General features: G+C 40.2%; 1 protein-coding gene across 2 annotated transcripts in view; it reads left to right on the top strand.

Moving 5' to 3' along the window:
- Nucleotides 1-17,882, top strand: part of LOC124612382 (mitochondrial coenzyme A transporter SLC25A42) — a 238,953-nt gene that overhangs the window by 138,736 nt on the left and 82,335 nt on the right. For both annotated transcript variants that reach the window (XR_006979540.1, XM_047140560.1), the window contains exon 2: nt 12,001-12,181. Coding sequence is in view for 1 of the 2 variants with exons in the window: in XM_047140560.1 (XP_046996516.1) it covers nt 12,020-12,181 (162 nt within the window). In the remaining variant the exon portion in view is untranslated. The remainder of the gene's footprint in view (nt 1-12,000; nt 12,182-17,882) is intronic.

The following is a 17,882-nucleotide window of genomic DNA, read 5'->3' as shown; positions in this document are numbered from 1 at the left end:
TTGAAACGATCCTAATTTTTTCGACAAGTTCCATTTCTACATTGTTACATTTATCTTCAATGTCAAATTCTAATTTTTTAGTTAAATTTTGAAGTTGTTCATCGTGTCTCTTGTTAAATTCAATAAATAGTTGATTAACGTAAGCATTCAAAGAATTAGTGAGTTCACTCTTTAAATCTAACTTCATATTTTGTACCTTATTATTTAAAGAGTCAAATTTAGTCTTTAATAAAAACTATATTTGCTGCATGGCTGTTCAAGGTTTCACTTTGAGCATCTAATTTCTCACTTAGAGTGGTTGAATCAGCCTTCTGGTCATTCAGCTTAGCACTTTGGTCATCTAATCAAGCATTTAACGGAGTATGGACTTAGTTCTTTGATTAAATTTGCCACTTCAGCCCAGTTTGGCGTGTCCCCTATTCACTGCCATGGCCATGGCTGGTCCTGAAGTTTGTTGCTGTTCTTGATCCATAATTTTATTGATCTTAACCTAGTAATCATCTAAAAGAAAATTCACCACTGAGTACAATAACTATAATAATTTTTTAGTTAAATTTTGAAGTTGTTCATCGTGTCTCTTGTTAAATTCAATAAATAGTTGATTAACGTGAGTTTATCATTCAACCGTGCCCTCAACTTTTACCAAATAATTCTGGGTTTTCGCTCACCCGGCGAAGAGCTCTAGCTGCGTGGGTGAGCGAACGTGTAATCAGCGTCAGTGGACAGCACTGGCGCCAGCGGCGTCGAATGTTGGTTTCAGCGTCGTCGTTGGCGAGCAGACACGGAGTCAGCACCGGTGAGCAGCAGCTGGTGCACTCGGCGTCGGCGCGATGTACGTGTGTGAAGACTGCTTACTCTCCACACCCAATCTCCTATATCATTGTATATGATGAAATGGATGCTCAATAAATAACCATAACAATCCTCTTAGTCGAAAAGTTGAAGTCTTAATCTCCAGTTTTCTCCGTTATTACTTTCTCGCGCATTTTACTGCACTGCGCTCGCAACTTTCTTCCATTGGTTCATTGGACTCAAAACGATTACTGGAAACAGTTCTTGTATCTTGTTAGGCCTGTTTGCCATGATAACGCCTAATATCTTCTTTCAGTTTCTGTCTTTAAATTCTCGTTTTCTTCGGGTCCTGACTCTTAGGTCGCCATGTTCTAACGATTTTCGGACGACACGAGACAGCGTGGTACAGGGGTGCAAGACTCATACGTCTCTCGCAGTTGACTTACGTATTGTGTGCAGCCGGTCCTCTCGTCTGGGTAATCAGCTACGTCGATATCCTAAAAGCTTCTTCTCCGAAGACTATAACGGGTACAGGAATTTATTAAGCTACTTCTCTGTTCTTGAAATAATTTGTGCACTTGTGGAACACTTTCAGTGCATTCTTGGTATATTCTCATCTCTCTACACAAATCAACATTTTCTCTTTTTCACATAAGTAAACTCTGGCAAGCCAACTGGCGTCTTTAAACTTCAGACTCAACCAATAATTTATAGACATCACATGTGTCTTGCCTCATGCAGAACTAAGATGTGAAGTAAGATAAGTCTCTAGTCTCAAGCGAGCCCAATACATGAATGTGCATAGAAATCTATATTCAATTGTTCATTGGTCTTTCTACAATCGACACAGACACTAACACATCAAAGAATACTACGTAATTATTCCTTGAATTTTCGTCACGTCTTCTGTGGCGCTGGCGGCAAACACTTGTCGTCAGTTACTCGCCCCCTCTTACAGTCTTCTAATAACAAACTTCCGACCTGCACATAGAAACAGGTGGACTGGTAGAAACTTTCTCATTCTCTCACACTCTTACCAAAAATATCAGGTGTTTGACACGGTGGAAGGCCAAGTGTTTCTAGAATTTACACCGAAATGCTTGAGGCTCTAAAAGTTGTATATTGTACGCAGATGAGATCATTGATACAGTGTCACTTGGAAGTCATGGTTTGGCAGATGATGAAAAAAAAAAAAAAAAAAAAAAAAAAAAAACCACACACACAGGAAAGATGAAACGTTATGGGGACTGAGCAGGGCAATGCTTTAGAGAACAGCAGCAAAGGAAAACATTACAGGGTTGCAGGACGGAAGAAAAGCCATTAGGCACATAAGTGTCAACAACATTAAGAAAAGGTAGATTGCTAAAAAGGTGATACATTGAGTAACATACAGGCAGGATGAAAAGACTGCTACACATCATAGTTTTCGATCGAAACCTTCTTCAGAAAAGAAAACACACATTCATTCGTGCAAGCAAGCACACCTCATGCACATGTAACCACTACCTCCAGAAATCCTGACCTGATTACAACTGTCATGTTGAACAAAAGGAGCAGTCTGGAGTGGGGTGAGAGAGGAGGAGGAATAGCAGGGTACAAAGGGGGGAGGGGGAGAAGAACCATGGCATTCTCCTATGCGAACTTGTTTACTGACCATCTAGAGGAAACCTTCCTAGTCTCCCAAAACCCTAAACCACTGATCTAATTCAGGTTCATTGATCATATCTCCATGATCTGGAGTTGTGGCGAAGACACCTTATCCTCATTCCTTCACAATCTCAACACCTTCTCTCCTATCCACTTCATGTGGTCCTCTTCAACCCAGAGTGCCACCTTCCTGGACACTGACCTCCTCCTCTCTGAAGGCTCCATCCACACTCCAGTCACCAGCCACCAACAGTACCTGTGTTTCGACAGTGGCCATCCCCTGTACACCAAAAAATTCCTTAAGTACCACTTGGTCACCCGGGGTTGGTGTCTGCCGTGACAAGAACTCCTTTGTCCAGTAAACTGAAGGTCTCACCAAGGCCTTCACAGACAAGCACTATCCCCCAGACCTAGTCTGCAAACAGATTTCCCGCATCACATCCCCACATACCCTTCAGTCCTACCACCACCACCACCACCACCACCACCACCACCACCACCACCTCCACCTCCAAAGAACCAATTGCAAGGGCTGCCTTCTTTATCATGCATTACTGCCCTGGACTGCAATAATTGAACCACATCCTTCCTCCTTATCTTTTTAAAAAAGATGTAATTATATTTATTACAAAATCATGGTAGTAGAAAGGAACTTTCATTTATTCCAGAAAAAGGTACCTGTAAGATATTGTTTACATTTTGCAGATAAGTGAATTTATATTAAATAAAACTGTTTATTTTAAACCCATAACTGTAATTTTTACAACACAATTTACAAGTATAAAAAGAATAACATAAAATTAGCAAATTGATTAACCAAAGAAATAGATTGTTATGCAGTGGATTTGCCTGAAGATGTAGTACCCTCTTTGCACATTTAGTGTCTTCAAAACATTGATTGGCGACTCCATGGAGTGTCCTGTGCACCACGACCAGATAATGGATATACTTGGAAGGAGGGACAGCATTGGTTGTATTTTTTTGTTTTATTAACCGCAAAATCGATTTTCGGTCACTAAGTGACCATCCTCAGTGCTGTAATATACAATTTAAATTGGTAGGCACTGGTGTCAACAAGCTTAGAGCGATCACATAAACTCAAGTTGAGTCACGTGTCCTAGGCATCATGAGTTGCTGGAAAGTGGTTAACATTATGTAAGGTTAACAAATAAGTAAATAAAATGGTTAAAAAGTAAATATGCTGTGATAAACTCTGCAAATATTTACTATCGTATTAGTAATAGAATAGACAGAATTACTCCAACTCTTGCTTCCAACTGCCTGAATTGTCTTTTGATCGATTGCTGTTTTTGTGGGTGTGGAACCCAGAGATGACATAGTCATGCAACCATTCAGGAGGCCAAAGGTGATGACCCACATGCGAGAGTGGAGTTGTGGGATGGACCATGTAAACGGGCACAGTGATGGTGATACAACCACCGCCATCGGTTATGGCTGTGGTGTGATCTTCATCCATGTCCTGGGGGAGTCTGGAGTGAACATAAGTGTCACATATAATGTAATAGCCTCATCACAGCTGGAAGCATAATGTGCCAATATGAAAATGGTGGTGTCATGCAGATGGAGGGCAAGGTCATCGACATGATAGTCACATTGCTGATAGTGAACACTGGGTGCACATTAAGCAGCGGAAAAATGAGGGTGAGTTGATCGAGTGGGGCACTGTCATTGTCACTGGGAGAGGGGGGGGGGGGTGGTAGGGGAGCAGCAGGAGCTGGGCTAGAGTCAATCCCAACAGAAGGGGGGACAGAACACTGGGGAGATGGAACCTCACATTAAAGTTCTTTCACATGACACTGTATGGTTTGGGGACATGTTCGCCTCTGATATTCGTGGCATTGAGTGCCCATAAGGTCCTTCCTGCTTCTGCAAGTGGGTTGTTGTCCAAAGTCCAAGCAGGCTTGACCCTGTTGACAGAGATGGTCTGTCATTTATCATTCAGTAAAATATCTATAGTATTATTTACCCTTTCTAACACTTGATGAGGTCATGAGTGGGGAGGCTGTAGTGCTGGCTGAATGGTGTTGTCACATAGCATTATAAACTCACAATGAGCCAGCTTGTTGTGAACAAAAACTGAGGGTGTTGAATGTGGCTGAGGGGGCAGGGCTGTGCACCTTGGCAATGTGCGATCTAACATGCTCGACCAGAGTGGGCATCTGAACTGGGTGTGTAGCTTAGAATCTTCCACAAACTCAGCAGGGAGCAAGAGGGGTTTGTCATAAAGCACCTGTGTGAGCATAGCCTTTAAATCTTGTTTGAATGCCGAACAAGACCAAGTGTAACACTCCAGTCCAGGCTTCTTTGCTGCACATGAGGGCTGCTTTAAACATGTGGTGCCAGTGGTTGATGAGGCTGTTGTTCTATGATTGATAAGCGGTGGTATGGAACTTGGCACTGCCGCAGAGGATGCACAATTTCGAAAAAAAGCTGGAGCTCAAGTTGGCATCCCTCGTCTGTTGTAACCAAAGACGAGCAGCCGAATTGTGCAATCTACATACGGACAAATGTATTTGTGATGATATCGGCAGTAATGTCCATGAGTGGTACATCTTTAACCCATCTGATCACTTCATTGAGGGACAAAAGTATGTTGCAGTATTGTACAGACAGTGGAAAGGGTCAGACAAAATTTAATGGGGGCTGTTCATGATGGCTGAATTTGCCCTATTGACAGGGAATACACACCTGGGTCCATGACTGGCAGTCTTTGTTTCCATTGGGCCATATGAAGCATTCAGTCACAGGCACCTGGTGACCCTAATACCAGGATGCTGAGGTCATGTGTTGCCAAAAACACCTTACAGGCAAAGGACAACTGGTACAATTGGGCACAGATGATCTATGGAAATGTCGTACACAATTGGTGTAGTGGCTCGTGATAGGTGGTGAGAAACCATTGTAAAGTTTGTAGCCATATCCTGTTGCATTTCCTGTACATCTGTCTCTTCTGTCTGCAGTGGAGCTAACTCTTTGAAGTCCAAAGGAGAAGTAATTGCTGCCATTCTGGATAGATATACTGTGCCTGCATTGTCAGCTCCCCTAATTTGTCAAATGTCTGTTGTGTATTGGCTAATCAAATCCACATGCTCGAAAGTGTCTGTGGCAGATCTAGTATGGGATTGCAAATCGCATCCGCTAGGAGTTTATGGTGACTTTGCAATCCTCGATGTCACTGCAGAAGTGCTTAACTGCTTCATAAACTGTGACTAGTTTGTGATTGAATGCAGACCACTTTCATTGTGAACCAAGCAGTTTCCTGGAAAAGAAGCACAATGGTAGAATGGAATTGCCTACATGTTGTTGGAGGACGGCACCTACTGAGAAATCGCTCACATCCATGAGAATGGAAATGAGCACATCCAGAACTGGGTGCTTAAATGTCATGGCATTAGCTAATGTAATTTTCAGTGCCTCAAATGGTTAGATCATGTTGTCCGACCAATTCATCTGGGGTTTACCAGAGATTTGGTTACCAACCAACACAACTGTAAGAGTTGCCTGGATGAGGGTGGCGATGGGAAGATGTCACCAGTAGGAATTAATGGTGCAGAGGAATCAGCGCAGTTTCCAAAAAGTCGGATGATGAGGGAGGTTGCAACGAAAGTCCACCCAATCAACTGGCAGTTGAATGCCTTTGCCGTCCATGGTATATCCCAAGAAGGTAACATATTCTCAGTTCAGTTGAGATTTGTCATGTGTGGTTTGCAAGCTATTGCTTAGCAAAGCCACTTGACTTGGGACAGGTGGATTTCATGTTTCTCGATTGAGGAGGAATATTTTAAAATATCGTCTAAGTAAGCATAGCAATTCAGCATCGTGAATAAGATTGAGTTGATGAAACGTTGATATGACTGAGTGACATTTTTGAAGCCATATGACATGAAACAAAACTCAAACATGTCATGTGGAGTAACCAACAGATCCTTAGCAGTGTCACCTGGGAACGTAGGGATCAGTAGAAATGCATTACATCAGTTGAGAGCACTCACATACGTGCTGTTATGAAGTTGTGCAAAGTCCTGAATCTGGGGGATTGGGTAGTTATCAATGACAGTACGAGCATTAAGGCACCTGTAGTTGCCACACAGCAAAAAGAACTGTCTTTCTTAAGGATCAAGTGGATGGGGGCCGACCAGTTGCTGTCCGAAGGCTGTATGATGCCCACCTGGAAGAGTTCATGCACTACTGCTTTTGCATGGCAATGTTTACAGATGGCCCCCAGTGCATCACAAGCCAGACCCATAGTGTCGATCGTATGGCATGTGCCATTCATTACTGTGCCTGCTTTGCCGTCACATGCAAGGGGGGGGGGGATGTGGGTGGCTTCCCTTGATGTAACACTGTCACTAACCTGAGGTGTACAGAATTACAGGTTGAGACATGTGGAACAGGTGCTGAGTTAAGTTCCACATCAGAGTACGGTTGCAGAGGTCTGAGGCTGTGGAGTAGGCGTTGTGCGCATACCAGTCCTTCTGAAGCAGCATCTATTAAGCGTCTGGTCTCTTAATTCTGCATGCAGTAAGTGCAACCACGGAGCATTCAGCAGTTAGGTCGACAAGCAAGGAGACCAGATGCAGCAATAGTGACATACTCAGAGAAAGTGGATGGTAGAGAGTTGATGGTGTAGCGAGCACACGCAATTTGAATGTTTCTCATGGTAAAGTAAAGACATTGTTCTCAGGCCAGAGGAGAGGCCAAAAAACTGTAAGAGATCAATACAGGGGACACGGTCATCAACACTGGTGACACGGAAGGCATTTAACAAACACATCAGGAACCAGTTCGGTCAGTAGTTTGACCATGTTGTGTACTGAGATGTTGATCTTGTCACTGCACGTAAGGAGAATTTTGCCAGCAAAGGGCATGTGAGTGTGATAGACATTGGTGTGACACTTGTGCCCACATCCATGTTGGCTAAAAAACATGCTGGGATGTGATGTCTTGTACATAGTCATTAAAGTGAGGATGTAGAGTTAAAATACCAAAGTACTGCGTAGTGCCTAACCTTGTCTTTGCAGATTGCAGTGGCTAAACCAGCCCACACAAGGAATTTGGGTAAGTGCAAGGTGGTTGGCAGTTCCTTACTACATACTTGAATGTCCTGTGAAACCAGGAAAGTGGATAAACTATGTGTGATGTGAGTTGAGCACTGGCTGTGCCAGCTGGCGTAGCTTGTTGAAGTTCCCTGAAGCAGTCGGGTGTTGCATCACGGGAAATTGGAAGGTCTTCTAGAGTGGGTAGAGAGAGATGTGGGCACTCACCTCCAGATGGCTGTGGGTCACATGGGGATGATGCACCTGCTCTAGACTAACCTCTGCTGTCTGGGGCATAACGACAGAATCGCTGGTGCCGCCCATGAAAATCTTCGGTTTAACCATGGTCGGAATCATATGATGATGTCCCATAATATTGTATGCCTGGTCAGCCAGCCAGAGATTAAGGTCTGAGGGGTCAGATGCTTGTGATAAAAAGGTTTAATTGTAGTACTTGCAGCAGCTTCACCAACCAAAGTGCATATAAGGCAAGATTTAGCATGTATTCGGCTCTCACCAGTGCACATAGATCTGTTTTCCAAAGCTTCATCATCAATTATGTGGTGAATGGCATCTGCATGGGGGCAAGAGAGACATCTAATGGTGGTGATTTTGGCAGTGTTGTATTTACAAAATGCTGGTGGACTCAGATCACTCATTAGGTCTGTGAAATCGTGCAAATGACTAACCAGAAATATGAACCCTGTGTCACCATTGATGATCCCATTGACATTCAGAAGGCAAGCACAAACCATGTTGTCAGGCTGTCATTCTGTAATTGTGACAATTTTGGTAACAGGCCAGCCGGTATATGTTCTGGGATGATTGGTAGAAGAGAACAGGTCCAGGTGACCCTAGGAGAAGGGGCATCTGATGCAGTGGAGGCAAAAAACATTGGAGAAGTCCTGATGTAGTATTGTCCTGTTGTGTGATACATTGTCCAAGGTCCCTGTAGAGGCGACGAATTGATGACTGCACATGCTACATGACACGGTAGGTGTGGGTGCATGGGTGGCCGGTGCAGGATGTACGACCATAGTCATTGGGAGGCAATTTGGAATTTGTTTGAGAAATGAAACAAGCTTTCACAAACCCCATGTCATGCTAAAGAGGGTGCATTTTTAGTTTGGCGCTAGCAGTACGTGCTTGCCACATTAGTGTAAGAACATCTATGAATCTTTGATGTGAAGGCTTGAATTTTGTGAGCATAATGCTGTTAGCTAGAGCAGCCAGTGTAGTTCTGTACTTGGTGACCATGGACATGCTCATATGTGCCCCATGTGGTTCCCGACACAGCTGGCTGTGGGAGTTTGTCTACTTTGTGGTGTACAAAAGTGCCCGGATGAGATGAATTGCTTGTGAAAGTTTCATTAGACATAAACAACTTTTGTTCCTGACAGTTGAGATGTCTGTAGGCTGACAAAGACATTGGGTTGAATGCACAAAAAGATAAGCACCCCAATAACTTCATGTTGTATAGATTACACGCAATAAACTCAGTGTCACCAGTGTGGAAATATTTACTATCCTGTAATAGAACAGACAAGACTACTCCAACAGCGGGCTTAAAATTGACATTTTTCACCAAATTATTATGTTAATATAAACAATCATATGTATCACCGAGACAGAAAACCAAAACACATTGTTCATGAAGAGCAACACACTTCACTAGTTGACCATTGCTTTGTTACTATCAGTGGTTGCCTCAATTCTCAAAAAGGGATCGACAAAAGATAAGTGGAATTACAGCCCTATATCTCTTTTGCTGATCTTCTATAAAATATTATTAATATTTGCAGCCATTTTCCTCTGTTGCTAAATTCAGTTATGTTTTATCATACAAAAATTACACCTTTTGCAACTGAATTTATTTAGTTGTGCCTAAAGTGTTTCACCTATATAGTCTAGGCATCTTCAGTGGTCTATAATACAAAGAAAATTATGACTATACATGTTTTGATATGATATTTGTAGTGATTCTTTGGCAGCTTATTTAAATCTTACTGTTTATAATTAAAACTATATGAAATATGATTTCTCTCTCTCTCTCTCTCTCTCTCTCTCTCTCTCTCTCTCTCTCTCTCTCTCTCTCTCTCTCTCTCTCCATTCATTTTTTGTCCTATTTATGCAACCATTTATTGCTCTGTATGTATTAAATGCATATAGTGCAGATTTCGCCCAGTAAATGTTTATTTGGACGTAACATACACTGTAGCACACTGCACACGCATTAGAACTGACTGAGGAATTGTGGGAGCTGTAGGTGGAGAGAGGAATGGAGTAGAATAGGAGTATTGCTGTTGCGTCTTGGTGTGCCATTTTGTGTTGAGGGCTGTGTTTTCTGGAGTGAAATGAGCGTTGTGTGTTATTGTTGTGTGTTGATATACCTGCTGTCTTCTCTTTCTTCTTTTTATGGTGATACATAATTTGTGTACTATGGTGCTGCTGCATCCATTGTTTTGTGCTATGATGATCGTGTTCAGTTGTTTTTGATACTTATTATGCTTAGCAATATTCTACAGTCTCCATTGTGTTTGAAAAGATTGCAGCAAAACAAATTCAAAAATTTCTTACTATAAATGAGAGGTTCTAAAAATCAGTTTGGATTCCAGCAAGGAAAAAGCGTTGTAAATGCCATCAAAGAGTATTCTCAAAAGATATGCTCCTCATTATATAAGAGCAGAAAGGTCATAGGTACATTCTGTGATCTGACAAAATTATTCAGTTCACTGAACCACTCCTTACTTCTATACAATTTATAGATATATGGAAACAGAGACACTACTTTACAAGGGTTCAACTCTTACTTAATAGATGGGGAACAAAGAGTAATTGTAACTTCAAATTCAAGCAATTACTACTCAAACTAGAGAACTATTTCCCAAGAAGTCTCGTGAGGTCCAATATTGGGTACCTATCTGTTCCTTTTCTACATAAATGACCAACCACTTGATGTTGGTTCAGTTTTATTTGCTTACGATATAACAGTTCTGATTGAAAGTGAGGTGCCTGAAGGGACTCCAATAAATGCCAGATATAGAACGGAATGGAATAAAAATAACTTGCAGTGGTCAGGTTATCACAGATGTAAACCATGTTAACTTCTTAGGCCTAAATCACGTTGAAGTTTAAATTGGAAATCACACGTTGACTACTTAGCAGACAAACAGAATAGCTTAGCATTTGTACTGTTTATTTTGCCAGTTGCCACAGACAGACACCAGAAAAATATTCTACCACTGCTACTTTGACTCGATTATTCATTATAATATAATCTCTGGGGTAATTCAGCAAAAGCCTCAAGGTTCGTAGTATTATAAAAATCATGAAAAAATGTATGTTGTCAAACATCGACAATCCTGTTTACCACGCTTAAAAGATTTTAAAACACCATCCATTCTTTTTAATATGAAAACGAACATACACTTGACACTTTCCATTTCCACCGCCACCACTTGCCACAGGAATAATTTTAAACTTCCAATATCCCATTTAAAACACTATGCCTAAACACCATAGTACATGGGAGTGAAAATGTACCATAAACTTTAAGGCAGTAATGCATATAATGTGGCTCATTGAAAAAATTGGTCTTTGCTCCTCTGGTGGGAAATGGCTATTAGTCTATTGAAGAAGTCGTTGAGGTTAGTTTCACTGTTTGAACAACGGAATTATAGATTTTATTGTTGTGCTCTGGAAACAGTAATAAATGTGTAGGTGTATCTCAGAAATGTATATAAAATAGTGTAAGCCTCTGTATTTTTCCTAAAATGTTCTTATTGTATAACTTGGCCTGTCTTCTATGCATCAAATCAAATGTTTTGAAAATTCTGTGTAACAGTATGAAGCAAGCACACTTCACATGTCATGAAAAATTTGTTACCAGTAGCTACTTTTGGCATTTTTGCCTTGTTCTGATTCACCTCAATATAACTGTACAAACAATATTTAAAATAAATTAAATGGTTTCTTTCAAAATGAAGGTAACTAAATATTTATTATGTGCAAATACTCACCAAAATACAGTGAACCGAGAATATAAAATCACTAATACATCAATCTAGTCACTAGTTAGAATACCAAAACCTTTTAAGAGGTAATAAAAATTCTGTGTAGATTAGCAGCTGAATATAGTGTCTGCCAACATGACAAATATGAAAACTTGATTTTGGTTCTGAAATGTCGTGTAGACAACAGACTGGCCATCTTAACTGCACTGATCAAGATACTTCAGATGAAAATGCAAGGGAGAGGTTTCATTTAATAACTTTTTAAAATTTTTGTCCCTATTCACCCAATTTACAGTATTTTTCTGTGAAAAAACATTAACCTATAAAAAAATTTAGAAGAGTATTTTTAGAATTGTGAATGTGAAAATGACATACAGCTGGAGCCAGTACTGCCATACATTCATTGTTATGTCTTGTAGAAATTAATAAATATCTAGATTTTTAGAAGTTGTTTAACTTATACTATAACAATTTTTTTCTTGCAGTTGCAGAACCATAAATGATGCAGAAATGAGTCATAGCACAGTGGATTCTGCAGCAGGAGCTGCCGCTGTTCTGAGGGAGGAGTTAGCATCTGCAGTCAATAGGCAGCAGCAACATCCACCTGCTGCTTCCGCTGCTGGCGCTTCTTCTGAAGTTCACCACATGGCAGATGTTGCGGGTCCTGCTGCAGTATGCTAATATAATATATTTATGTTTAATATAAGATTTTATACCGAAAAACATATAAATGAATGTGTTATCTTACATACGTTGATCTTAATGTATAATGTTGTGTTACATATCACTCTTAATTCCACCCAAATGGGTGTACATATAAAAATAGTAGGGTCATTGGTATTGAGAAACATCTGAAGTCACCAAAGCTGGAAAAGATACTAGGATCCATAGAGTTCTACAGAGAATTTGCAGCTTTGTTGGCCCCTGTCTTAACCACAAGGTACTGAAGGTCTTTTGAAAAAAATTACCTTGCCAACTGGTTGGAAGAAAGACCATGTTGCTCCCATCCGTAAGATGGGTAGAAGAGGTGAGTCAGAAAACTAATGTCCAGTATCATTAATGTTCAATATTTTTAGAAGCTTGGTACGTATTCTCAGCTAAAATGTAATGAGGTTTATCAAACTGAATGACCAGCTCCACGTAACTAGCATGGCTTCCAAAAACATAAATAATGTGAAACCCAACTTGCAGTTGTTTCACAGAACTTCCTGAAAGTCCTGTATCAAGCTAATCAGGTAGATGTAGTATATCCTGACTCTCAAAAAGCATTCGTTACAGTATCACACCACATATGTAAGATCGAATTAATGCTTCTCACAGGTGAAAGTATTAAAATCCTATTGGTAGACTACAAAAAACCACAACAGAGTGCCATAGGTTTAAGCACTTGTGAAAAGCAGTGAAGTTCACCTATTACTAGGTGCAGAAATCTGATTTAAACCTGAAAGTGATACGAGTGAGATTTTTGGGAAAAAATTAAGTGTAAGTCGATAGGATAGGTTAATAGGAAATGGTGATGTATTAGTTGCAATAAAGAAATTCTAATCGATCGAGACAGAATGAAGCTGCATGTGATATTGTTTGGCCAAGACTCGGTATTAGGGGAGGGCATAAAATGGTAATTGGATTGTTCAATTTCCCACCAGACTCATCTCCTGGTGTATTCAAAAACTTGAGAGAAAACCTCAGTTTGCTTGTACGTAAGTTCCCCAGTCATACTGTAACCATTGGTGGAGACTTTAATCATCCAACAATTAATTGGGCAAATTATTATGATAGTGGTGGGCATGATAAGACATTCAGTGAAAGATCACCAAATGCCTTCTCCGAAAACTACATAGGACATGTAGTTAGGAACCCCACTCATGTTGTAAATATATTGGATCTAATGGCAACAAATAGATCTGACCTCTTTGAGGGAGTCCACATTAAACTGGTATCAATAACAATCATGTGGTTGTGTCAATAATGATTACCAAAGTACAAGGGCCAACTAAAACAAGCAGAATAATATATACATTCAGTAAATTAGGTAAAAAAATCAGTAATGTCATATCTCAATGAGGAATTTGAAACTTTCAGCACAGGGCAGGAGCATCTGGAAGAACTATAGATCACATTTAAAATAATACTTTGCCACGTACTGGATAGACATATATGGAGTAGAACAATCTATAATGGGAGGGAGCCTTCATGGTATAGAGCCATTCTAAAAAAACAGAGATGCAAATGGCTGAAAGCAAGGGAAAACTACAGCCGTAATTTTTCCCAAGGGCATGCAGCTTTACTGTATGGTTAAATGATGATGGCGTCCTCTCGGGTAAAATATTTCAGAGGTTAAATTGTCCCCCATTCGGATCTCCGGGCGGAAACTACTCAAGAGGAGATCGTTATCAGGAGAAATAAAACTGGCATTCTATGGATCGGAGTGTGGAATGTCAGATCCCTTAATTGAGCAGGTAGGTTAGAAAATTTAAAAAGGGAAATGGATAGGTTAAAGTTAGATATAGTGGGAATTAGTGATGTTCGGTGTCAGGAGGAACAAGACTTTTGGTCAGGTGAATACAGGGTTATAAATACAAAATCAAATAGGGGTAATGCGGGGGTAGGTTTAATAATGAATAAAAAAATAGGAGTGTGGGTAAGCTACTACAAACAACATAGTGAACGCATTATTGTGGCCAAGATAGACACGGAGCCCATGCCTAATACAGTAGTACAAGGTTATATGCCAACTAGCTCTGCAGATGATGAAGAAATTGATAAAATGTATGATGAGATAAAAGAAATTATTCAGGTAGTGAAGGAAGACGAAAATTTAGTAGTCATGGGTGACTTGAATCCGAGAGTAGTAAAAGGGAGAGAAGGAAACATAGTAGGTGAATATGGATTGCGAGTAAGAAACGAAGGAGGAAGCCATCTAGTAGAATTTTGCACAGAGCATAACTTAATCATAGCTAACACTTGGTTCAAGAATCATAAAAGGAGGTTGTATACATGGAATAGTCCTGGAGATACTAGAAGGTATCAGATAGATTATATAATGGTAAGACAGAGATTTAGGAATTTAGGAGCCGGGTTTTAAATTGTAAGACATTTCCAGGGGCAGATGTGGACTCTGACCACAATCTATTGGTTATGAACTGTAGATTAAAACTGAAGAAACTGCAAAAAGGTGGGAATTTAAGGAGATGGGACCTGGATAAACTGAAAGAACCAGAGGTTGTACAGAGTTTCAGGGAGAGCATAAGGGAACAATTGACAGGAATGGGGGAAAAAAATACAGTAGAAGAAGAATGGGTAGCTCTGAAGGATGAAGTAGTGAAGGCAGCAGAGGATCAAGTAGGTAAAAAGACGAGGGCTAGTAGAAATCCTTGGGTAACAGAAGAAATACTGAATTTAATTGATGACAGGAGAAAATATAAAAATGCAGTAAATGAAGCAGGCAAAAAGGAATACAAACGTCTCAAAAATGAGATCGACAGGAAGTGAAAAATGGCTAAGCAGGGATGGCTAGAGGACAAATGTAAGGATGTGGAGGCTTCTCTCACTAGGGGCAAGATAGATACTGCCTACAGGAAAACTAAAGAGACCCCCGGACAAGAGAGAGCCACTGGTATGAATATCAAGAGCTCAGATGGAAACCCAGTTCTAAGCAAAGAAGGGAAAGCAGAAAGGTGGAAGGAGTATATAGAGGGACTATACAAGGGCGATGTACTTGAGGACAATATTACGGAAATGGAAGAGAATGTAGATGAAGATGAAATGGGAGATACGATACTGCGTAAAGAGTTTGACAGAGCACTGAAAGACCTGAGTCGAAACAAGGCCACGGGAGTAGACAACATTCCATTAGAACTACTGATGGCCTCGGGAGAGCCAGTTCTGACAAAACTCTACCATCTGGTGAGGAAGATGTATGAGACAGGTGAAATACCCTCAGACTTCAAGAAGAACATAATTATTCCAATCCCACAGAAAACAGGTGTTAACAGATGTGAAAATTACCAAACTATCAGTTTAATAAGTCACAGCTGCAAAATACTAATGCAAATTCTTTACAGATGAATGGAAAAACTGGTAGAAGCCGACCTCTGGGAAGATCAGTTTGGATTCCGTAGAAATGTTGGAACACGTGAGGCAATGCTGACCTTACGGCTTATCTTAGAAGAAACATTAAGGAAAAGCAAACCTACATTTTTAGCATTTGTAGACTTAGAGAAAGCTTTTGACAATGTTGACTGGAATACTCTTTTTCAAATTCTGAAGGTGGCAGGGGTAAAATTCACGGAGCAAAAGGCTATTTACAATTTGTACAAAAACAGATAGCAGTTATAAGAGCCGAGGGCCATAGAAGGGAAGCAGTTGTTGGTAAGGGAGTGAGACAGGTTTGTATCCTATCCACGATGTTATTCAATCTGTAGATTGAGCCAGCAGTAAAGGAATCAAAAGAAAAATTCAGAGTAGGTATTAAAATCCATGGAGAAGAAATAAAAACTTTGAGGTTTGACGATGACATTGTAATTCTGTCAGAGACAGCAAAGGACTTGGAAGAGCAGTTGAACAGAATGGACAGTGTCTTGAAAGGAGGATATAAGGTGAACATAAACAAAAGCAAAAGGAGGATAATGGAATTTAGTCTAATTAAGTCGGGTGATGCTGAGGGAATTAGATTAGGAAATGAGACGCTTAAAGTAGTAAAGGAGTTTTGCTATTTGGGGAGCAAAATAACTGATGTTGGTCGAAGTAGAGAGGATATAAAATGTAGTCTGGCAATGGCAAGGAAAGCGTTTCTGAAGAAGAGAAATTTGTTAACATCGAGTATAGATTTAAGTGTCAGGAAGTCGTTTCTGAAAGTATTTGTATGGAGTGTAGCTATGTATGGAAGTGAAACATGGACAATAAATAGTTTGGACAAGAAGAGAATAGAAGCTTTTGAAATGTGGTGCTACAGAAGAATGCTGAAGATTAGATGGGTAGATCACATAAGTAATGTGGAAGTATTGAATAGAATTGTGAAGAAGAGGAGATTGTGGCACAACTTGACTGGAAGAAGGGACCGGTTGGTAGGACATGTTCTGAGGCATCTAGGGATCACAAATTTAGCATTTGAGGGCAGCGTGGAGGGTAAAAATCGTAGAGGGAGACCAAGAGATGAATACACTAAGCAGCTTCAGAAGGATGTAGGTTGTAGTAAGTACTGGGAGATGAAGCAGCTTGCGCAGAATAGAGTAGCATGGACAGCTGCATCAAACCAGTCTCAGGACTGAAGACCACAACACAACAACAACGACAACAATTACTGCACCTCCAGAGGCATTCAAATAATCATTCTTCCCGTGCTCCATATGTGAGTGGAATGGGAAGAAATCCTAACAACTGCTGCAATGGGATGTACCTTCTGCCATTCACCTCATGGTAGCTTTCAGAGTGTAGATGTAGATGTAGATTGAAGTTGGTGACTCGATTGAGAATTCCTTGTTAGGGAGGATGTGGCATGGCGTTTTGGATGGAGAACTATTGATAAATTTAAAAATAAATTCAGTTGTGCCTAAGAGAAGTGTATTGAAACCCAAGCTCTTCATGTTGTATGTTAATGATTGCAGATGATATCAACAATACCCTCAGACTTTTTGCAGATGATGCAGTTATGTATAATAAGGTACTATCTGGAAAAAGCTGCACTAATATCTATGCAGATCTTGATAAAATTTCTACATGGTGCAGGGATTGACGACTTGCTTGAGATATATAGAAACATAAAACTTTGCGTTTAGCAAAATTTCATGTTTTACTATCTTATGATTAAAATATCAGCTAGTCACAATTGGACTCAGTCTATCCATACAATTACATGGATGTGGTGTAACAGCTTGTGGAGGTATGAAATGGTATGATCATGTAGGCTGAATTGTAGATAAAACAACTAGCAGCCTTAGATTCATTGGTAGGATACTGGGAAGAGCAGTCTGTTTAGAAAGAACACTGCTTACATAAGCTTAATGGGACACATTGCAAATAGGGTGAACAGAGGATACTGAACATGTATATAGAAATGGAGCGTGGAAGTTCACTGGCTTATTTGACTCCCAGGAAACTATCAGATAATGCACAAAATGTGAACTGAAAGACATTCGAATATACACGTTGTTCCAGGAGGAATGGTCAATATTCAGGGATATGAGAACAACGATCATCAGAAGTAAAAAAAAAGTTTAGTAAACATGGGCTCTAAAATGTGTGGGCTGTAAAATGTGTATTCAGGGATATGAGAACAACGATCATCAGAAGTAAAAAAAAAGTTTAGTAAACATGGGCTCTAAAATGTGTACCATAAGAGCTATAAAGACTGGTGCAGTGGAAGTAATGGGTT

Source organism: Schistocerca americana, chromosome 1 (assembly GCF_021461395.2).
Source record: "Schistocerca americana isolate TAMUIC-IGC-003095 chromosome 1, iqSchAmer2.1, whole genome shotgun sequence".
Taxonomy (NCBI): Eukaryota; Metazoa; Arthropoda; class Insecta; order Orthoptera; family Acrididae; genus Schistocerca; species Schistocerca americana.
This window is presented reverse-complemented; position numbering and strand designations above follow the sequence as displayed.